This window comes from Lepisma saccharinum, chromosome 8 (assembly GCF_977018435.1).
Source record: "Lepisma saccharinum chromosome 8, izLepSacc3.1, whole genome shotgun sequence".
NCBI lineage: Eukaryota > Metazoa > Arthropoda > Insecta > Zygentoma > Lepismatidae > Lepisma > Lepisma saccharinum.
The window spans coordinates 34,461,947-34,486,972 of record NC_139236.1 but is presented as its reverse complement, the minus strand read 5'-3'; the positions used below and the strand labels follow the sequence as shown (position 1 = coordinate 34,486,972).

Below are 25,026 nucleotides of genomic sequence, written 5' to 3'. Positions count from 1 at the left end.
ACGATCAGATATTGCCGTTAAATAGAGAGAAGAAACTCTGTGGTGGACATTTTAATGAACATTTTATTCCCGTTTGGCAAGAAGTAAACTATGTTGTGGATAATGTCCATGGCACCTATGTGTTTCCTAAAGGAGAAATGTCTGGGTTCAATACGGAGGTTTGGATCCCACTTTACATTGTAAGTCGAGTCCCGATTAGCCTATCTGTGGATAAAGTGGTCTTTAAAAACAATTAAAACAAACAACAGTAAAATGTCGGAATTGCCTTGAAAAGAAACGACTAATACGAAGCGCCAAGCTTCACTTACTCCCCTTCGAAGCCATTACGTGTGGTGAAGGTAAGCTCTACCAGGGTTATGTGTACCTGATAAGAATACAAAAAAGTGGTCTGCGTTGTTTCGGGTGGCACGAATTTGAAACTCAATTAGGGGCCTCCTCGATGGCGCAGTGGTAGCGGCGTTGCCTTATAATCAAGGGATCCCGGTTTCTTTTCCCGGTGGAAGCACATAGTGGTTCGGATTCCACTTTAAACTGTAGGTCCAGTCCCGATTAGCCTTACTGTGCATAAAGTGGACTTAAAACACCAAGTCAATCAATCAAAAACTCAATTTGGGCGGACATTTTTTTCTATTCCTAATTTGTACGATGTTATTAAGTAAAACAAAATATAGGCCTGCTACTCCTTCTTTCAAATTGTCCTCCATCACAATGATGAGTCAACACCCACAATTTGGAGTTTGGACATGGACTAGAACCTAGAACTGCTATCATGAAATGTTGGAGTGCTAACCATTCAGTTAAGCCTCTAGACTACATTGAGTTGATTGAGTTTGTGTTTTAAGTCCACTTTATGCACATTGAGGCTTATCGGGACTGGACCTACAGCTTAAAGTGGGATCTGAACCACTATGTGCCTCCACCGGGTATCAAACCTGGTATCCCTGAGTTGCAAGGCGACGACGCCTCTAGACTACATATCAGGAAGCTTTGATGAAAATGAAGTTCCGCATCTACCAGAAATGGTAAGTTTATTAGAATTTATTAGCCAATATTAATATTAGTAGGCACCGCCGAGTGACTTTCTACTGAAGAAAATGGTAATTTCTCCAGTTTTGTATTCCAGACATTTAAGGAGCGATTTTCATGTCTTGTTTTTTCTTAATACTTTTTTTACTGTATATTGATCACCAATAAAAATTCAAGTGGAGAGGCGGGTGGAGCATATAATAATGTTTGTTAGTAAAAATTTGAATGATGAAAATTCCATATTTTAGGAAAATGTTTTACGCATTTCATCGATTATCTCTGCTTCTAAATTAGATATAGACCTCAGAGAATAAACACTCTTCTTTCTAGACCTTAGACCAAAACACATTGGGGCAGGTGGAAAAAATAAAATTTCAATATTTTCAAAAAAGTTTCCAATCACTTGGAAGGGTCCAGAAAACTGGGCTACCGTTTTGTGCACACCTTGAAAGAAAGAACTCATAAGAACATTCATATCAAATATGCGTAATGCTCTTTGGATTCTAGAAATTAATAAATGTCTCAATTGGAATAATAATTTAATAATTGTGTGGTGCACAGAGTATTAGAGAACCTGAGTTGATAATAGCTGTCACCTTGTACCTGACATAACCAAACGATTATCTTTAATGTACTCACATGTATGACAAAAAAATATCAATAATATATAAGCATAAATGTTATACTCTCTTCATTCTCATACATAACTAAATGAATTGAAAATAAAGCTCTTAAATGCTCACTAATGTAGAGGAATGCATTATTCCTTCTACATGCATATTTTGGAACTTTACTATCATGTAGCATGGTGTTCACTGTAAAGGTTGAACCACACATTTCTCTGTCAGTTTTTGGAACGGATAATGTTCAATTCCTTACTTTGACAAAATCAAAGACGAAGAATCAGGGATGAATTTTAGTGATAAACATATATTTTCCTATATATTTCTCAACCCACAAACATTGGCATCGCCAGGAAGTTTTGTAGAGGCCATTTCATTAAAAAAAACTGATTACATAATAAATATTTATCAGAAATAATTCATTATTATTATTATTATTATTATTATATCCTTGTAGAAACTCTTTTACTCAAGACACCAGACAAGCAAATATTTTTATAGGTTTCAAAACATTGATAACCTGAATTACATAGTAACCATATTTTGTCATAACTTTTACACACCTCGGTCAAGAATCTTTGAAATATAGAAGGCAATCTGAGTGAAGTTTATGTTGTGAGACATTTTTCACATAAAAATCAAATTACTATAATTTGGAGTGCTCCCTAATGGAAACATTATTTTTCTGCATCAAGTGGTGGAATGTGACCATATTATATTCTGACCTGATATTTTGGCAATTTATAACCTATATTTTATCTACCATCCTAAACAAGCTTTTAGCTTTTTTTCTGTAATCAAATTGACTATGCCAGTTTCGAGGAGAAAGTGATGATGATAATATAAATAATAACAAGAATATTGGAACCTCGTCTCACACAAAATTTGGACAACTGTGTGTGGTTACCAGATACTAGGCTACAATAAATCTGAAAAATTGGGTGGTAATTTTAAACTTACAACAACAACAACAACATAATAATAATAATAATAATAATAAATGTCTAGCATCTTCCACAACTATTCCAGTTCAGGTCCGGTTTCCATGAAAAATAAACAAAACTATTTTTGTCGTTCTCGTCTGCAATTTCTGGGGCCACCTTCTGACATGCGATGGAAATGTGTATACAAACTGATTCATTTCTGTTGTACTAATCATCATCCAGATAAAAGAATTGAAAATATCTCTGTTCCTAAACGATTCCTGAAATGTATGGCCCAACCTTAAAATATATCATTATCACTTAAGACACGTTCCACAGTAGAATATGTCAGTTTATGGAAAGTTCTGTAGGCTGTAATTTGATTTAAAGAGTTTCAACCATCAAGAATATTGGTACTCTATTGGGATTGTTAAGACTTCTAAAATAGAGATCACATGTTGTCTGTTGTATATTCATTGTCATCATTCTTTAGGCAAAGCACTATCACTCTTTCCTCTTGAGTATGTCCTCAGGCCACCTTTGTTTCCTAATACGCGGTCCAAAAGTGACTGCTTGTTCTTCCGTCTAACATTGTTCACTTCACGGCAAAGCTCATTGAACACTTCGGCGACTTGCGTTACTTGCTCAGCAGCGGCAACTTCAGTGAAGAAACACTCGAAATCCTTGGCAAGAATTTCTCCTGGAAGAAAGCATTAATAATACAGATTCCTATGGATAGTAAAAACTCGAGGCTCTGATCGAGACAAAAAAGTATCTTGTTAAGAATGTACCGACCTGACAGTTAAATCGATTAATCACATTTTAATAATTGCTTATCACTGAGGCTAGATTTTCATGGAGCCAAAACATGCAAAATATGAACATATACATGTAATCCTTGTTGAAAATTCTGTCTAACGTTTTCAGTACATCAATAGGTGTTTTGAAACATCTAAATTATTATTATTTTAAATAGATAAAAAAAAAATGTTAATCAGGAGGAATGGAAACTTATGTTTACAACCACCATGTTAAGCTAAACACATTACATAACATATTAAATATAATATTGAAGAGAATACTTGTATATGCACCGTAGCTGTACATTAGATCTACTAAAGGTGTTCAGTAGAAAACTATTTGCTTTCAGTAGATTTCTGAGAACACAGTAGGGTACAAATGATAACTAGATTTTTTCTACTGTCGACAGTAGAAATTCCCAGCAGGGATGTTAATTCCTTCATTCCTGTGCTATTTGTTAGGTTTTTTATAGTTAAGAAAGTTTTTTTAAAAAATTTTATGATGTTATTTTGAAATAATGAAATTGTAATGTGCTAAATTGCACTGAAAAATGTATGGCCATGATAAATTGATAATGTGAATGACAACAGATTTGGACACAGTTCAGTAATATTGTGTAACCAAATATTTTTCACCCCACAGATGCATTTGAATTTCTAAATCTATCTAACAATGATTGCCATCCCTTCCACTCGTGTGGATTTCTCGGCCTTTATTTTTGCAGTGTGATTATGCGTATGCTTGTAAATAGAGCTAGGTGGGGGAGGGGGCAGGGCCTTGTGTTTATAATAAGCATGAGGCCAATTTATAATAAGCATGAGGCCAATTTATAATAAGCATGAGGCCAATAATCAAAATCTTCAAACTGAATTCAAGAAAGTTGAAATAGTGGGGATATTTTGTTCGCTTGTTTGAAACTTACGTGTCCAAATGGAATAAACTTAAGCTCATTCATGAACAATACACTATATCTTACAATTATCTTTCTTTGTACATTTACTATGTTGATCAAAATGTTAAATACCAGCTCCCCCCCTCCTCCTTTTGGAGGGATCGTGCATGGATGATACCGATACGAGACAACGAAACGAGATCGACACTAATTTATCAAAACCGAGACGGATATAACTTGCTTAGTTATAAACTAATAAAGATAAACCACTACAGTCTCGTTTAACCGAATTTCCGGGTTAACCGAATCGCTAAAAAAATCCGTTACTCATGCGCGACCGTGTTTTACGCGGGAGTTCTTGAGTTAAATGACTACGTATTATTGTAAGCTTTTTGTTTATGCCTACACGCTGAAATACATATGTACTGTATATCAAAATACTGTACTGTATACCAAAATACTGTACGTAATAAAATGTACGTACTGCACATATATCAAAAAATCTTTATTCCGGTTTAACCGAATTTTCGTTCAACCGAAGCACCATCGGTCCCATCAAATTCGGTTAAACAGGACTGTAGTGTATTATCATTATATAAATTGGCAGACTTCGCTTCTTGATGATTGAATATCCAGCACAACCGTTTTCCATTATTTTCGTGTATTTCATACGTTTACTGTACTGAAATCCATAGTTATTGTATTGGTGTTATTAACTTTTTACACCTCATTCAAGAAAAGGCTCTAAAAGTTAGAGATAAATTTTAATCATAAAGTTTATGCTGTGTGACCTCTCACATAAAATTATAGTTTTTGGAAGTTTTGAAACTGTGGAACCATTTATTCTTTGAATTAAATGGTAGAAATAATTTTTACTTTGGTTACTATGGTCGAGTACTAACTAAATAAACAATAAACACCTCTGTAAACTCGTCACAACACCAACATGGGCGTCCGGAAGGGGGGCAAGGGGGGGGCCACGGCCCCCCACTGGAAAATGAATCTGTACCTAAAAATTATATAATTCAGACATAATTTCATTTCAATCACAGTAATGTATGTAAATTATTATAAATTCGTTGAAGAAACATGATAATTTCAGACTGAAACAGTGTTTTTTGAGGGTACATCACTATTTTTGAGGAAAATATGTGTCCTTTGCCCCCCCCCCTGGAAAAAAATTACCTTGCTCGCCCCTCCCTGGAAAAAATCCTGCGGACGTCCATGAACACCAATACTTTAAAGTCTGCAAATCACCGTGACGGAAATGGAATTACGTGTGAAAACTGAAATGTATAATTTAAGGATGGCATTTATATTCCAGTGAGAATTCCGGCCCCCTTGCCCCCTTCAGGATGCTTATCGTGAAGTGATGAATTATTGTGGCTAATGTAGGTCGTTGACTGGATGTATGCTATTTTTTTCACCCTTCAGAAATAGCGGCAAGACTTAAAATACTAATTTTCCCCTTCCTTTTCTTTGTTGACCAGACAAGGATGGCCCGTGGGTTATAAAATAGGTTATTATTGGAAGTGCGTGGTCGTCTCTGCCCATCTGGAGCTGTCCTCCAGTTGAAGTTAAGTTTACATTCTTGCGGAAGATTTATCGCTGATTTAATGGACCGGTTCTTAAACAGATCCGACCTACCCCATCGTTTTAGCAGTCAGGTGATATTACGACATCCGCACCCACTTTTTCGTCCCCTTTCGTTGCTGGGAACACCGGAGATCTGTTTTGTACAGTCACCTGCAATAAAAATGGGACACCTGGATTCTGAAGTACTCGCTTCCCTGCAAGACGCTATGTGTGTTGCCTAACTCTACGGTAATAAGTGAATTTATATAGCCCCCTTTCTCTTTCTCTCTCTCTCTCCATACATACACACACACACACGCACGCACACAGTGCATTTTAATAGCAAAATTTCAATGGCATCTTCTACCACCGCCATAGAGTTAGACAACACACATAACACCTTGCAGGGAAGCGAGTATTTCAGGATCTAGGTGCCCCATTTTTATTGCCGGTGACTGTACATACTTATGCCTGCAAGGACCGCTGAAGATAACATTTTCACCCTGGCGAAGTGGACTTTTGGCGCCCCGTACTTTCCACCCTGCCCGCCCCTCCTTCCATCTTTCTACCCTGGTCCTTCTATTTTCCACTTTCCTCCAATAACAAATATGTCCATGTTATATAGATAATAATATTATTTTAAAAATACTTTTAATGAAGAAAAATGTTCGTAAGTACTTTAGATTTGATTGATTTTGAATGGTAGTTATAGAGCAATAGTCGCGTTACTCGGGGGACTGGACTACACTTTGGACATGTCTAACGCCACCGAGGAACAATTCACTTCAATGCAGTAGGTTTTCACACATAATCGTTGGTTATTTTTTATTCATATTATATCCGGCCTTGTCTTGCTCTGGGGCTCACCAAGCCTCAACCTGGGGGGTAAAGCCGGCCGGATCATGGTGACGATCAGATCACCTCCAAAATGGCCGAGATCGAGAATGTGTGGGCACTATCCCCCACGTCACCTAAATGTGCCTGCATGGCACGGTACCACATGCACGGGGAACTTTACCTTACCATATTATTGATATGAAAATTGCGGGCGCGGACCTGAATGCAAGTGGTGCGCAATGATCTCCGTAGCGTCACCTATGTTTTTACACATTTGGCAATGCGCGCTGTCCCCATATGTCACCACATCTACAAAAACGTCGAGCTGCGAAGGGTCCGGGCAGCTATTGGATGCCGCCAGATCATCAGAACCTCACTGTAGTTGAACGATGACAATGTACTAGATCAGATAACAAGAAACTAGTGTTGCCCACGAGACGAGACTTTGGCCTGTCTCGTCTCGTGGAGTCTCGTGGAAATGCTGTCTCGTCTCGAAAATATTCGTTTGTCTTATGACATATGGTCAATCTCGTCTCGTCTCGAATTTTTAAAAGCCTGTCCCGTCTCGTCCCGTGGGCAACACTACAAGAAACCCTAGGATTACGCTTGGACTCCTAAGCTACAGCCGCGGGGAGTAACATATTACCATCTTCGTATCATTATTCTAAATGCCTTCATTTGGTTATTGTGCCTGTTGAACGCGGCCTGCGTAGGGACCGGAATCACGGTGGTTGCCGTAGAAATCGGATTATGTATCTCTCAATTCTCATGCGCATTTGGCAGCTTTCCAAACCGAGGTTTCGTCAAATTTCTCCTCGGTAAGGCTAGTCGCACACCATATCCTGCACGACACGAAGCGACGAGTCATATTTGTTGCAAACCGTCGCAGGGAAAGTTTAACATTAGTCTCTTATGGGCGGCCGCATTCCAGACGAAATATTTGACTCGAGTCATGTTGCAACAAAACAAGGAAGGTCCGTGGAATTTGATATCGCGTGGTGCGGCTAACGACAAAACTATTTGCGCATGCAAATGGGTTCTATTGGGTTCCGCTGCAGGACCGGAATCTTTCTTCTCGCACAATTTAAATTCGGTCCAAGTTGCGTATTGTTTAATTGAAAAAAGGTCCCTGAACCGAATTTAAATGGATCCCGAAAAAAGGTTCCTGGACCGTATTTAAATTGAGCCGGAAAAAAGGTTCCAGGACCGTATTTAAATTCAGCCGGAAAAAAGTTTCTGGACCGTATTTAAATTGATCTGGTAAAAAGGTTCTTGGACCGAATTGAAATACTTTACAGATAAAAAGGTTCTTTACGGTCCAGAACCCATTTACGCTTGCTGATTTCCTCTCCTGGACCGGAATTGAATTTATTTAAAATTTCTGGACCTTTAACACCCCTGATTTGAACAGCTCCTGTGGCCACCGTAGTGCAAGGATAGTAAAAGTACATATGTAGATTCATTTCGAAACATATAAATTGATACATTAATTCTACATACACATTGATTCTGATACGTTACCCGCTTCTTAAATTATAAAAGACAGACCTAGACCTACTGGGTACATGGCCGAAATCTGCAATCAGATATTAGCTAACAAACAAAATGACTCTCGTGTTGCGTTGCGTTGCGTCGCGTCGTGTCCCGTCGGATCTGGTGTGCGGCTGGCCTTAGCACACTGCGGAACCCTGCAACAGAGTTAACTGATCAACAACATGGTTTTCGACAACACATCCATGGCGTCGGAACGTGGCATAAGCAGTAACACGTGGTGATAAGCAGTAAAACGACAATAGTTGAGTGTTGATGAGCTTTCTTACTGTTGTTGTAATGTCGCAACATAAGTACACTTTAGAACAAATAATGCTTATGTACGATTATTATGTGAAAACAAACTCTTGCAGAAATATGAGAAGGCGATATTAAAGGAAACTTTCTCAAAAATATATGAAAAACGTGTACCAGGGCAACATTTCCAACACCTTCTGTGACAAAACTATGTGTTTGCTGCAATAATTGTGCAGTATTTTAATTAAAATAAATCTATGCGCTTGAGTTGAGAGGTTTACGTACATACGATTTCGCCGGCAATCGGCGTGCTTCCAGCCGCTACGCGGGTCCGTTCGAGCGGCACAATAACCAAATGAAGGCACAAAGTATACCAAATCTAGGAGGCACGGCTTTTAACGGCACTACACCTCATGCATATCACTGCGCAAACGATTGTGTCAGCGAGTCATTTCCCATTATCCATTGTCGCAGTGGAGTGTTCAAGCCTCTTTTCGAAATTGTTGGAGGTGGATTTAAACACAAGTTGAGTACCCAGAAAAGTGGATGGTAAGGTTTATAGACTCGACAGTAGCATCGCCAGAGAATTTTGTTTGCGTTGCCACAAGGACGATCGAAACATTTATCAGATTGGCTCTGCTTGGGCGGTTATGGTAATTTTATTATAAATAACCAAGCTGTTAAATTATTTATATCGTAGACTATTTGTGTGAGCAAGGACGTGTGTTCAAACTAAATTATAGTGGACCAATGACCTTCTTCACGCGACGTGACCAGGAAATGATTATTCATAGCTACAAAGTCTTGTATGAATAAGCCTTTTAAATAAAATAACAGTGCCACCACCTTATTCTTCTCAAATTATCATGAGGACGCTGTTGAAAGTGGGGCCAGGTAGTTAGCTTTGAAATTCAATTATGCTCTGCTTGCAGAAGACCAAGTAAAAACACCCCTATTCCAGACGCCATTAGCAGCATTTCCTTGTTGAAAAGACCTGTTGGTAAGATCCCTGATGAACCTGAACACGGGCTCGCACAAGGGTACGAAATCCTGGGCTAGAGACAGAGGGGGCATTTCCCCTCATAACAACAATCTTGGCCTCAAAGATCCCTCCCGGGGCAGGGAGAGTTTTTGTTATAACAAAAGATGTGCAATTAGTTTTGACTTCAAATGTACTTTAAATGGATAATATCCAAAACACACACAAAGTATTGTGGTGTATTTAGCTTTCAAGAAATCATCAACAGATCCACATCAATAGCAATACGAAACAATAATGAAAGACAGATTTAAGTATGAAATTTAATTTATATTTAATTAATATTAATAGAAAGTGAAAAGTAAAGAACTATTTCATTTCAACTATTATGTAGTAAAATTATTTAATTTTTTTGTAATTTATTGACATCTTTAACCAGTTAGTAAAGGAATAAGTTTGCTAGCTTGTAAATATCTGAAACACACAGATATATAGAATACATTATTAGGAATTTACATGTAACAAAATTTACTTTTATATTTAATAACATTATAAATGCGTGTGTGTAGATTAAGATCCTCCTCTCCCACGAATTTTCAATGATTTCGCACCCTGGAGCGTACAGAAGATTTTCTAAGGGGGAGGGGCAGTGTCGGCCATTGGGTTCCAAAATTGGAGGGGGGTAAGGTGCCAAAACTGTGGGGGCAAAAGTGGCAAAAAGTGGTAGGGGCAACTGCCTCCCTCGCCCCTCCTAATCGCCGCCAATAAGGGGGATCAAAATAGAAAAGTTGAGAGCGACAGAAAAGGAAAGGAATAAAAGATGGGGTGGAGGGTTGGAAAGGGAAGAGCAAGAGAATTTGAGACACAGAGGGAACGATAAATAAGCAAACTAGAAAAGAAGAGAAGATAGAAAAATAAAGAATAAAAAAGTTAGAGAGAAAGAAGGAAGCAAAATAACAGGAGAGAGAGAAAACGGGAGGGAAAGATAATCTAGAAAAGGAAATTATCAAGAGACGAAGTATAAACATGAACGAAGAATATAATAAAACTGAGAAAAGATCGAAAGCTAGAAAGATGATACAAGGAAATAAATAAATAAAATAGTTACAAATAAAAGGGAGGAGGTAAAAATAAGAAACGTTTTTCCTTACTCCGACGGGTTCTCATCGTCGCGATTAGCCAAAGTGCAAACTAACATAAATACAAAGAAACAAACCTTCCTCCGTGCTGACTTGTCGTAGATGCACCATATCTCCTTTGTTCCCGACCAACACCAGCGGCACTTGCAGCGACCCTGTAGACATCTCGCGGGAACTTCGGACATCAAATATGTGTTGCTTGGCGCGCCGTATGAAGTTGAATGTCCGTCGGTCAGTTATTGAATAGACTAGAAGGAATCCGTCTGCCCAATTGATTGTTTCCGGTGATGTCAACTCCTCTTCAGTCTGCAGATATAAAATAAATAAATGATAGAAAAAGCTTAACTGTTGAGGGAACAGTAGCCGTTCAGAGATTGGTTAAATTGTGAAAAAGTAAACAAAAACACGGCTGAATAAATAATGTATTGTGCTGAAGTTCATTAGCCATCACATTGATGACATTTTAAAACCTACATAACTATATTTTGATATTTTTTTACTTTTTTTATTCGTCTTGGTTTGATCGTTACGAAGAGAATGAAATATGAGGCAAATATATCCCTACTTTACTCAGGATCAAAGCTGAGCTTGAAATTTGATTGATAGATTTGCTTTATTTTACGTCACTTCTTGTGCCACTTTTGGCTAATTCGCGAAGATGAGGATGAGTGATGATATGATGAAATTGATGAATGGACACTCACAAACATCCATGCTCAGGCCAGGATTCGAACCCGGGACTCCTGGCTTCGTAGCGTGATGTGTTAACCACTCCGACCACGGACAGCTTGAAATTTGAACCAGTCATCATGCAAGCAACATGAATTCAAAATCTATTTGGTAATATTGCGTCGGCAAAGGGATCTGAAGTAATATTTATGTCATGGTAGTGTTCTCTTAGATATTAAGGGAAAGGCCTTAACACCCTTAAGAATTTTCTCTATGTAATTCTATTGTTTCAAGCCGACTATGAGGGATTTTCTTTTAGAAATATATTGTCTATAACATACATTAGACGGTATAGGTTCCTTCTACAATCCATAATATTATCAATTCCAAAAGTGCTTATTTTCTATTGTTATATTTCATCCCTAAACCATTAGTAGTAAGTAAGTTGGTGGTATGCTTGGTTTCAGGAATTTTCAATGTATGACATATTGTTTTCAGTAAAAAACATGATTGTCATCATGAGAAATACATTCAAATACATTTATATTTGGAGATTTTTGGCGATTTTGTCAGTTTACAATAATGTAACTAAGGATAAAATTTACTCTTGAAGTTAAAATCAGGTAAAAGGTTACAAAGGCATTCATCGCAGACACAACCGCACAATTTTCTATGATTTTGATAATTTTTAACAGGAAATGTACTTGTTCATTGTAAGTAGCGCCGACCTTAGGGAGGTGCAGCTGGAGCATTCGCCCAAGGCTCCACAAGTCAGTAAGGGGGAGGGGGCACCGTCATTGTAAAAAAAAAAGTTTCACACTTAACTTCCGCATATGCATTAACTTACATTGACCTATTCTTGAAAGCCATAATTGGAAAAAAAGAAGAAGAAGAAACTACATTTTGTGCAACTTTTTAAGATGCAGCAACATACATTACAAGAAAATTCCAGAACACAAAGTGGCAACCTTTATGTATTACGTCTGCTGCGGTGAATGAAGAATATAACTTGAAAATGTTCCGTTAAAGTATTTTGCTTGCGCCACTTCCCTAGAGCCACCTGGTGCTTTGGTAGGAATGCTGAAGCTCTGTTGTACTCGGTGCTATGAGCCAAGCGCAGCATCAATTTATTGATGAAATTAATGTGAGCAATTGTCACATCGACAAAGAAAAGTAATACGAGACAACTGCGGATTGGGAGGAACTTGTTGATTAAATGGGTCAAGAGAACTCCTGCCGAAGATAAAATGGTTCAATATTGTTTCTCGGCCCTGCGGGGTGCTTCATTTGAAGATAGACGAATGTTCTATCGCTGAATATCTTTCTTGTTAACAGCATTACGATAGGTTGTAATGAACTCGACAGGTTCCGTCAATGAGGCACGTCAATACAGACCACCCCCCAAAAAGGAAACCAGTATTGACCCATGAAAATGCTTCTTTAATATGTTGTATAAATATACAGGGTGTCCCAATAAAATGTATACGCACTTTGAATGATTAGAACGTGAGTGTTTATTAAGATGCAATATTTTCAAAATTTAAAATAGTCTACAGATATGAACAATTTTGCCAAACGTATGTTTTCAAACTGATTACCGTTCTGGTCCAGGCATGGCTGGAAACGTGAAGTAATGGAATCGCAAACATCAAGAATAATTTCGTTCGTGGTTGGGCGCTTTCTCGTTCAATGACTGCCTTCAATTCGTCGACACTTGCCGGTCTTGTATCGTAAACTTTATATTTTATGTATCCCTATACAAAAAGTCTAGAGTTGTGAGGTCTGGTGACCGTGGAGGGTGTAATTCTGAACGTATTCGTCCAGTCCATCTGTTTGGCACATTTTACCAAGTACTACTCACAAAACTGTAAGGGAAAGCAATACGATGTCTCAACCCTTGAGATAAATATCTACTCTTTGCTGATTTTGTAATCAACTCAAGTGCTCTCTCCTTTCTTGTATGACAAACAGGATGTTTCAAGAAAGACTGACCAAACGAACGAAGTTTGTCATTGTAAAAAAAAAAGTTTTAGACTTAACTTTCGCATATACCTACGTTAACTTACATTAGCCTATTCTTGGAAAACCATAATTAAAAAAGAAAGGAAGAAAATGATAGCTGTCTAGAAGAGATTTTGTGCAACGTTTTGAAGTTCTGCAACCTACATTACACGAAAATTCCAGAACACAAAAGTGGCCACCTTTATGCATTACACTTGCCGCGGTAAATGAAGAATATAACTAGAACAGAATATAACGTATTTTATAATGTTTAAACGACATAAAGCTCTTTCTTTTTTTTTTTAAAAAAAAAAAGAAAATCTTTATGTCAAACTCCGTTTCAACTTCAAAAAATGGGGGAAAAAATATATACAAAAAGAATAACAGGTAGTCACAATGAATACAAACTGAACGCAAAAAAACACCAGGTAACTTACGAAACAAAGATCTCGCTGTTGCTCTATTTTAACCCATAATAAAGAGAAACGTATTTACGCGCAAAGGGGCAGAGATGAAAAGCTAATGACGTCAGCCGTCAAAGTGGTGACGTACAAAAACCAAGTTTCGTAACCTCGGTCTGGCGCTAGAAGTAGGCTAAACAATCAAAATGCGATCCCATTTTATTCTTGTCTTGGAATCTTTTCGAGACACTTCATGTCCACAAACTGTGACTCCAAACAAACTCACGTGACTTATGTTTGCCTTGGCAAGCGCCTCTGTCGCAGAAGTAGCATACGTGCGCGAACAAGCGATATCTTTGGGAGACCCTCAACGAGTATATTATGGACGAAAAGTTGAGCAGGCCATGTAACGTTCTTTCGTCACAATCACAAGCTTCGTGAATCGTGAACAAAGCCTCTCGCTTTCCTTCTTGAAACTGACGTGAGAACGTAATCACTCGCTGACAGACAATCCTTTGTTTGATAGTCCTTTTAATCCTGGTAGTGTAGTATTTACAGTCGTAAAGAAAAGAACATTTGCTGCTGTTTCTCGAGATTTGGTGTGTTTTAACATGTCTGATGATTCTGAGTGAGTGGTGTTTCTCAATTCATGTCTTTAAACACTTCCCGTTTTCTAAACACCTCGTCATTCTAGGAAAAGAAAACATTTGTAAATATTTGCGTCTGCATGTTCAGCAATTGGCAGTGAAAAATATTGGGGGAGAGAGAGAGAGAGAGAGAGAGAGAGAGAGAGAGAGAGAGAGAGAGAGAGAGAGAGAGAGAGAGAGAGAGAGAGAGAGAAGTCAATACATGAACTAACTTCAGTTGTATTATAGTCTTTCAGGTGGGAGAACTTGGGATAAAACGTATTGACATCTAGATAATATTACTGCAAACTATAAATCCACTTCTTCATCTTTTTTCACGTACTGTATAATAAATGGAGTAATTCATAATCATTTTTTGAAGGGGTTTTGGGGGGAAATTGCTGGTAATGGTCGTCATTATTTCTAAGAATTTTAATTCTTGAAAATGTACGCCTGCAACCTGCAAGAAGTATTCTTTTGCACATATTCCGTGCAAAAAGAAACATGAGTAATGATTTTGAAAGGGAAAGCATGCGGAGCCCGCGTCAAATAAGTTCGTGAGGCTTATAACCAAACTTGATCACATGAATGCCAGAGTTCTGAGGTGGCCTTGGACAAATTCGGTACTTGTTCGGAGTATCCTTGGGCGTAGAGGTAATGATGTCGCCTGGTAATCAACGAGTTCCAGGTTTGATATCTGGTGTCAATGTTCCAGATCCCACTTCTTCAAACTGTAGGTACAGTCTTGATTAGCCTATCTGAGCATCAAGTGGACTTAAAACAAATTTCTGACTTTGATAACTTGTTTTCTTTTCTTTTAAGTGGTCGATCTACTTCATTGTTCCACCAAATCGATAGCATACATGGAAATATTGCACATACATTTACTTCCTTCAAGTATAGGCTACCCAAAGGCATAATTGGCCAATAATAATTAGGCCAATTGGCCATCACTATTTTCATTCAGTCTATAAATAAAAACGTCAAAAGCAGAGAATAACATGCTACACATCAACAGAATTTCATTCCTTAAAACAACACAGGATGTAGAATGAAAAGAATAAAAATGCGATGAACAATTTGTCTTCTATTATCTTTGTCAGTACAGCTTTGCATTTTTAACTTGCAGTGGCGGCGATTAGTGGGACCGAGGAGGGGCAGTTCTTCCCCACTTTTCGCCACTTCTACCCCCGCACTATGCTAAACCTTATCTACAAAGGGAAATATACTGTCCTTGCCCCTCCCTCCCGCCCCCGGTTTTGGAACCCAATCGCCGTCACTGTTAAATTGTAAAATCTGAAGGAAACAATATCAAAATATTAATCTCTGCCAGTGAAGAACATTAATCTTAGTGGTTTCGGCTGTATAACAAGCATCGGCTTGCCGCACAGGAAGCCCACATCAGTTTACCGCAGAGAAAGGCAACTTGAGGTTGCAACGCGAACATCAGACTTCCTTGATATTTTCTGATGGCCATCTACGAGATGATTCGTGAATCAGATTATGGGATAGCGCAGGCGCCATCTGATTGCCTTGCCAAAAGAAGAACCCTTGCAGGGACTCCCCGATAACGTAGTGGGAACGTTGTTGCCTTGTAATCAAGGTATTCCGCGTTTGATACCCGGTGGAGGCACAAGTGGTTCGGATTCCACTTTAAACTGTAGTCCAGTCCCGATTAGCCTTTCTGTGCATAAAGCGGACTTAAAACCAAAACTCAAAGAACCCCGGCGTGGTGACCAGAACTTTCAGCTTAGAAAGCAGGACGACGCGCGTCCCGAATCATCTTGCCGCTCGACAATCTGTAGTCGTTTCTCTACTCCTCAACATAACATGTAATACTTCCGTTAATTCGGAGAATGATTTTTTCTTTACAGTAGCTACAATGCATGCATTCCAAATGTTGCAAGGACATGGATAAGGTAACTTCGATGTTTCAACATAGCAAGGTTAGTGACAAAACCAAATCTTTCATTTCAGATTAACGGCCGTTCCTCTTCGCATTCTGTTTCGTTTACGAGCCTTGCGATATTACATAATCCAGATGCAGCAGTGAGCGTCGGAATTTCAAAGTGATTTATGGTTAGCACCAAGTTGATCCTTCACACGGTCAGGGAAGCTACGACCAAAAAAAAACTTGGCATTGGTTCAGACCAAATACCTTTTGTGGTGACTGAAACAAGTGCAGAAGACGCAAGGACGCGGTTCAGACGCTGCAAGATGATCCCGGACCGTCGTTTCAAAGTGCGGTGGCTAGATTTATAATTTGGCTCGCAGTGACAGCGGTCTCCAACTTTTACCTAACGTTAAACCTCATGATTGTGTAATCCGTATGACATGGAATGACTTTAATTACTTTGATGTGTTATTTCATCACGCTCAAACTTTCAAAACATTGCATTCTAATTACCAAGGATAAAATTTATACGAGGGACGAGCTAAATATCACTTTTGCGGAAAGATTGATTTCACTTGGTTTGTACGGATGTCAGGAATATAAACATCCTTTCTGATCGTATTTATTGTATATTTTCAATAGTTTTATGTACCGTATTTTCTCCATACTATGATATTGTGGTTTCCCAGTTTTCCAAAACAAATGTCACTTTGGTGGTCGAGCATGTTAAATGATAGAAGGTTCTGGGTTCGAATTACAGCTTGGGTGACAGTTACTTTATGAGGGTTCCTTCCAGAGGCCTGCACAAGACCTGGAGCAGACCCGTTCGCGAGACATCGCTCCTGAAATGCCATGCAACCTGCGCAACACCCTCGCTTGAGCAGCTTGTCTGCCCACCTGCCCAGATCGTTCCTGGCAGGCATTGTAGACCCGCCGGGTACCCGCAGTCTTACGATACCTAGTAGGTCTCAGTTCGTTCTTTCCATCAACTGCAGACCCCTCCCTCTGCATGACGTAGTTGCTTCGAGTAGAAACTGCACCGGGCCCACACCGTTCTGCAGTGTTGCCAACTGCAATAGATTTTCACTACTTAAAAAAGGGAACTCAAAGCTTCGTAAGCCACATCACCAATGAAATGAGATTTACGAATGTTGCTACCCCCCCCCCCACACACACACATTGAAATAGGTTTTCCGTGGCACAGGATCCATAAGTATATGTCGTAAACAACCAATATACGTATATATAGTGATATAGGGCAGGACTGAAACATGTCACGTTCGAAGCTGAGGTTGCGAGTCGAACAACACACTGTTCTACTGCGAACACCAAGGCCGTAGCCAGCCAGGGGCATTGCCGTTACCCCGTTTGGGGGAGGGGGGGCACGTACTTGGATAAACATAACAACAACAACAACAATCACAATAATAGTAATAAAGTAGCATGAAAGACATTATTATCCTCATAAATCACGCAAAAAGGGGGTAGAAGTCGGTTCTCACGCATTTGTGTTGAAACAGAGGATTAGAAATATTTTTTTTCAACACGTCAATTTCACATTAGCTAATAATGGAAACAAGCACACAAACTATTTTTGAAAGAAAGAAAGTGCATGATAAATGCATTCCGAATGTACATACATATGGCATGTAAAATTTCCATCTACAATATTTTCTTTTCACATGGAGCGACGTATTACATAATCAATTCATCCAACTCGTAACAAACCAACATTAATAGCAAATAATATCACGGGCCGCCATAGCATTCTCTGTTTTAAAACTTTTCTCACTTCGATCGTTCGGCGCTCAGGGCCGACTCCCGCTACCCCTTTGCTACGGCATTGAACTTGATGAGACTGTAAAATATTTTATGATATATTTCTACTTTCATAAAATTTGAAATCAAGGGGTTGCAATTACCCTTCCATTCCCCCTCTGCAGGTGCCCTTGGCCGTCTGGAATGAAAATGCAAGAAAAATATGAAAATTAATTCCATCTTGAGTAGCCTTTAGCCCTGCTACTCTTAAATTCTGCTAGTCTGTTTTTTCTTGTACTTTAATGTTTGACCCCCACCCTGACCCCTCCGCTAGACTTAATTTCCGTCCAAGGTTGTGAGCAATGCACCCTGCCCCCTCTGGTTGCGCCACTGCGTGCCTGGTCAAGGCACCATGCAATGAAAAACAATTAGTTTTCAGTGAGGAGATTTTTGTTTGCTCGATCATTCATTTAGATAAATGAAGCTGTAATATTGCGTGCATCTCCTGGCAATAAGATAAAAACTGCTTACGCTGAACTGAAATCGCTAAGTATATAAATTCTCCTTGGAGCAGAGAGCTCCTCCTAGGACTTCGTAGGATTTAGTAGCTACGTAAGTAGGCAACACTGGCTGCAGCCGTCCACGTGGTGATGAAACACCTGGGGCGACACGCTGCCGGAGGGCTGTTTCCTTCCAGCAGGTTTTGCAGGCGCCCGGGTCTTGTTGAATGCCCAGTTACCTTGTAAGCGCAGAGCGCCTTGAAGACCAAGAACCCGGGTAAAGACGCAAGTCGACTCGTTGCTGTGGGCAGGCGAGCAGGTATACTTGTCCTCGCGGGCAAGCGGGCAGTGGGTGGGTAAAAGGCAGACTATGCAGGCCTCTGGTTCCTTCATTAATTTCATCTAATCATCATAAGAAAAATACAGATTATTTATTCAAATCCATCTAATTCATAATGAGGAAAGATACACTGTAGAAATGAATAGTACAGTAGAGCGTCGATTATCCGAACGTCGGTCAACCGAACGACCGCTTAACCGAACTGTGTACTCGCTCACTTTCAGATATCTGTAATGAAAAAAGTACGTGACTTAGCTGCTCGTAAGCGTGTAGGCTTGCTTAGACAGACCAAAATAAAGGATTTTTTTAAACGTTAATTTTGTGTACTGTGTGTATTGTTCATGCAAAATGCGTATATAATATGTACATATTTTTGTTTAATAAACTGTACCACATACTATATATTCCTACTAAAGTTGCCTTTGTACGTTACTTTGTAATACATACTTAAAGAGATGCCTGTTTATATGAATAAATTTACTGTACAGTACTTCTTTTTGGCAAATAAACATGTACAGTTCGATTATCCGAACAAACCAGTTTTCCGAACACCCATGTCCCCCAATTACTTCGGATAATCGACGCTCTAGTGTACTTTATATTATTTTTAAATCTACACTTCACAATTTCCACCTTTTTAATAATATTATACATATTGTTTTTTACATAAGTATCTACATTATTATTATATCCGAGGTGATGTAATTCATATGTTTTCATCTGCACGTAGAATAATTGAAACCACATTTGAACGAACAGAAACCGTAAATATGTCGAAAGCTATCTGCTTATTTTTTGATGACACAAAGTAGTGCGTGAAAAAATACATGATATTCAGAAACATAACATACCTTCGGACACGTATCCAGTATCTCAAAGAGGACTGGTTCTCCATCAACCAAAACTTCGTGTTTATACCGGTTTTCTGGGGATAGAAAGGAGATTTTAAAAATATTTTATATACCCTGGTCAAACATTATTTAGAATATCTATACTTTTTAGGAAGTTCCTAGTGTGAGTGTGTGTGTGTGTGTGTGTGTCTGTGTGTTTATAAGACTAACTTAATAGTTATAGATACAGTAGAGCTACTCATTAACGCTACAAGCCAACCTGCTTCATCTGAGCTACTCTTGACCAAGAATTATTACATGACATTTTACTCTTAAATAACATAACATCTTCGATTATGGCTGTATTCATAAATTTATTTTGTATCAGTTTAAAGTTTAGGTATAGTATTATTATTATTGTAAAAATGAAGAGAGTAAGTTATTAGTTTTCATTTTCTTTTTAACATAATAGAACGGAACAAGCAAAAATGTGGGAATACATATAAATCTACTTAAGCTTCGGGTCATCATAACTGTAACCGTTGGGAAATAAGATCAAAAAGATGAAGTTATATAGGGTGAATACAGACACAACTTCATAATACTACATACAAGACGTCACTCAAAATTCCTACTTTTAATAAGATAACATCTAGGTATGTTGATCTATGTTTACATGGAGTGTAAATGTTCTATTCTGGCTTAGCCTAAGTATTAGCTTTCTACAGAAATTACTGAATTTGACTTAAAACTTAAGTCGGATTGAACTTCATTAAAGTATTTCGAACCCTTTAGACCTGAAGCATGTTCGGTATAGTTGATATACTATTTTTCCAGTGGTTGGTTGCACAGACAGTGCCAATGATGACTGAGTGAGGAGGTGGTGCAAATGTATGCAACTCTGTCTGGTTTACCCTTTTAGATTGTGATATTCAATGCAATGATCATGCGGTATATTCGCATCGAACACATACATTTTGCTTTAACCGCAGGCCTGTGTTTGCAAAGATTGTGGAATACATATCTTATGCCAGTTTTATTTGTTGGTTCAAGTTTCGCGCTTTGCATTTTAAACATTCTTCTTGGTTCTATTCACACCAATTGCTCAATTCTGTTTGTTGTTTCCGAATCGGATTTTGTTCATACATTCGTCTGAATTTCAGCTCATTTTACTTGTAAATCATTCCTACATCTCCCCCGTTATATTAGCTCTATTTTTCACATAGGCCTAGCCTACATTTCATGAAAGTTATCCCTAATTTGAAGCTCCGATATTCAAGATGTCTCTTCTTCTGTGCCAATAGTATCAAATACATCTAAAAATATACTTACCATCGCAATTGGTGTACCGTACCACAACACTTAATCGAGTGCTAAAACGCCTATACTTGGTGTTGTTTGAGAGTTTAATTGTGTAACAAGACACCAAAGATGATAATGAAGAACGCCAATTCCGCATTATCACGAAAGGAAGTGTTTCAAGAAGTGTGGAAATTTGTACGGTCACGCTTGGTGTTACTTTTAACCACACGTTTTATAGTGGACTGGGATGGACAGATTCGGATATCAGATACTAAAGAAGATTCGAATATCGGATTCGGCTATCCAGTCCATAATTTGGATTCAGAAAATTCAAATTTGAATGCCCATTGCTAGTTTCAATTGCATGATGTATCTCTGAATACCTTCCTGTTTCCCACCACAAGATTTGTGAGCTGTCCACTTTTAAAAAGCGAAGAAATACGAATATCAGTTTCGTATACAGGCCCATTCATAATTGATGGTTCAAACTGTGAGGATGAATCGTACACACTAGTACAGCAGTAGCAAGAAAGCCCATGTAAACGTGATTCCGCAAGTGAACCGTTTGCTAGATAATTGGGAATGCATTTGAATATGTTGTTAGGGCCCGCCGATACGCGTAACATGTTTGTTGATAATCATTCTCATCGTGCACTTACTCACTTGTCGACTAGACGTACACTAGGTGTTGTAGTCATATCACTAGTACTAACTGAGAACCAAATATCAAAAACAAAACATACGCCACTGAGATGTTTGTTGGGAGCATCCAAAAAAAAAATCACACCTCGCTAAGAACGGTTTTATTAAAACCCTCCCCTTCATTAGGAAATGAACTGCATGTGTTTGAAATAATTCGAAACTCGGCGCTGAGAAGAGTGTAATGTTGCATACGGATGCAATAACAGCATTTCGAACACTGTAACACAATGTAACATGTAACATGTTTACTTTGTACAATCCTTTGAACCTGAAAGAGCACTCATTTTTCAGATGACCCTAGACACAAAAATCCAAGGGATGCACGTCAGGTGATCTGGGAGGCCAAGGTACAAATCTGCCTCGACTAATACATTGATGAGATGACCATATCTTCGAGTTAGAGTTAGTCGCACAGTTACAGTTAAATATGCCGGTGCATCACAATACATAAATCACATCAGTGGCGGATCCTAAGAATACATTCATACATTCCAAATTATCTTGCAAATGGTTGTTGCGGACCCATGTTTACGGAAACGTTTTGCTTCTACTAGTGCGTACTTTTTACCTTCACGGTTTGGATCATCGCTTATGAATCACTGTATATTGTCGACTCTCAAAGGTAAATATCCAAACGAGAGAAATTTTGACCAGGAATCGGAGAAATTTCATTGCTATGTGAACCTTAAAAGGAGTAAAACACAGTTTCGACACTCTGAGCACAGTCCAATATCGTGAACAGTAGAATGCAGATGTTTGCATTCATTGATAGTGGACCCAGACAATCGTCCAATGCTTAATTGTATTAGTGCTTATCAAATGTTTTTCTCATTTCATTACATAGGTATTAAGAACCTTTGAAAACTTACAAAATACACACAACTTTGACAAAATACCCTTATACTGGCTATTACTTTGAGAACTAATTTGCGTGTGTGTAGACGGAAGCACTTCCATAATTCGGGGAAATATTGGATCCTCCTCTCTGTATTACACTTAGTTGCAACTAAATACTGCTTCTTGTAAAGCAAATAAAAAAGAGTATCATTAAGGCTACTGCACTTACCAGACTGATGGTCATATTCTCCTATATACCGTCTTGTTATAAATCGTACAATGAGGGCTGAAAGAAAGAAAGAAACTATTCAAAATAAATAAAGAAATCAGTGTCTGTGACACAGTTATCCAAATCAACCTGAATTATTATTCAAATATTATTTTCGTACGCAGGAAGAAATGGTTCTTTGGAATGATTGTTCACACATACAAACAAAAAATTTTATTTAGTAGTTCTGACCACAATAAGCACATTTATTCAGAATTACTCAATACTTTAGTCAAACTTACGAAATTTAATACAGAGTAGATGCATTTTTATTTCTGTTTAATAATAAAACCAAGCCAAATGTTGTTAATTTTTAAAAAAAATCAGTTTTCTCTGCTATAATTATGAGTAATATTAAGACTTCATAAAAGATTTTCTTGGATTGTATAGGATAAGTTATTCCTTCTCTGTCTGCAAATAACAGGTATCATGTATGTATGTTGAGTTTAATTGAAAAAGTTCGAAATGTGCATTGGAATGGATTATATTCAGCGAACAGCTTTTCCCATAATTCATTGCGCGAAATCACGCTCCGCCGCTATATCCCGGGCAAACAGATCAGATCCTGTGTGGAAAACATGCTGGATAAGCATTGTGCGTGGGATCTTTGTAAAATATCGCAAATTTCTCGCTGTAAGAAGGCTTCTCGTACGCCTTCCTTAACACGCGTTTGCCCGACTTCGTGCTGTCTTTTCCCCAAAGAGCACTGCGCGATGACGTCAAGTTAAATACCATCCATTGCTTCCCTTCCTAGATTTTTAGAAATTTATTCTCTTTCTTCAAAGAAAAATGCTACTAAATTTGCTTGATTCATGTTGTTTTATTCCGTTACTGTCTAGCTCTAGTTCACGTAAATGTATGTGCGTGATTGCCGACTCTGAAAACACTTTTAACTTTGGTTCTCAAAATAGACACGCATCTTGTAGTCTTCCACTTGTGATGCAAAGGAGAAGGGGAAAAAACAGAAATAAAGATTGAACTTTATGTGTTTAAACTTAAGAATGTTAACTTCCAGGAAACTTTTATCACGTGTAAACAAGCTTGCTGTTCATGTATAAGCCCACACACTTGGCATCACGATGTGCGAAACGCCATTACTGTATCAATGGGCTAACATTCCTCGATATTTTTTTTCCTTTACGAATTAGCATCCGACGAAAGATTCCACAGGCATATAGTACCAGAGCGTCAACGGTGGAAGTAATAGTTGAAGCAACGCATTATATTTGTGTACCAGCTACAGAGATGCATATTTCGATCCAAAAGACAGGCATTGGTGGAAACTTAACAGAACACTCATAATACGACATCTAACAAGGGCATCTTGATTAGTAAGTCTCGGAAACAATTCCTGATAATCGTAATCCAATTGTGACCATGTGAAATTTTCCTTCCCTCGACTTTTATCAGTGACGTTGTGTGAACAGAACGTAGATCTAATGTTGGCCACCTCTGAAAAGAAGCATTAAGGATAAATTATTTTTGTGGACTTCAGTTTATATTTTGTGCATATTCCCTTCAACGAAATACATTTTTTGAATTCTCTCTCTTTAGTATCATATCAAATAGAGCAAGAAATTTTTTGGTAATCATAAGCTATTAAAACTTTTGTTGTACTGTCCTTTTCCTTCATCTGTTTCAGCATAATTATACATTTCAGCTGTAGAATCAAATGAAGGAACACCGCTTTGCTTTGCTTGGATGTCATTTACTACGAAAATGTCCCCAAAATAAAAGCTAAGAAGCTATTATAGAATCACACATACCTGCAATAGGAATTGACACATATTATAAAACAATTATATTGTGATAGGTGATAGAGTGAATTCTATTTCTTTTCTTTTTTTACTATGCCGAATATACCTTTCTTAGTCTTGTTCATCTTTTTCCAAGATATTTCTGTCCTGGACTGTGTCAAGGTATTCGTCTGGCTGATTAAGCAACCTTCTGCCCCAGATTTCAGGATATTTTAAGCCTGGGACAATGTTTGTGACAACGCAACTGACAATGGTTCCATATGCAATCAATATATCTTTTAGTGTAAGAGCAACTGAATACCTGACAACGTAACACTCGTCACATAGCGTTAACACACACACACACACACATACACACACACCTCCCCCCAAGCACACACTAACACTACCACCCCACCACCACCTTCGGTGTATCAGTTGAACCGGCCGCTCTGGGATACCCCCTCCATCACCTTTCAAAACTCATGGATGCCGAAATCTATGAAAGCATGAGCCAGACTTTATTTCTAATAGTTTGACACAAGAGGCAGTAATTTATAGGAAACTGAAATTCTTCAT

At 38.3% G+C, this 25,026-nt stretch overlaps 1 protein-coding gene across 1 annotated transcript in view; it reads right to left on the bottom strand.

Annotated features, from left to right (window-relative positions):
• Window positions 1-1,480: 1,480 nt before the first annotated feature.
• LOC145991410 (ras-related and estrogen-regulated growth inhibitor) overlaps window positions 1,481-25,026 on the bottom strand; it is a 56,850-nt gene continuing 33,304 nt past the window's right edge. Inside the window, exons 2-5 of the mRNA XM_083127407.1 lie at window positions 22,673-22,729; window positions 19,624-19,697; window positions 10,661-10,889; window positions 1,481-3,272 (exon numbers count right to left, since the gene is read on the bottom strand). Coding sequence (XP_082983533.1) covers window positions 3,055-3,272; window positions 10,661-10,889; window positions 19,624-19,697; window positions 22,673-22,729 — 578 coding nt within the window. The 3' untranslated portion in view covers window positions 1,481-3,054. The remainder of the gene's footprint in view (window positions 3,273-10,660; window positions 10,890-19,623; window positions 19,698-22,672; window positions 22,730-25,026) is intronic.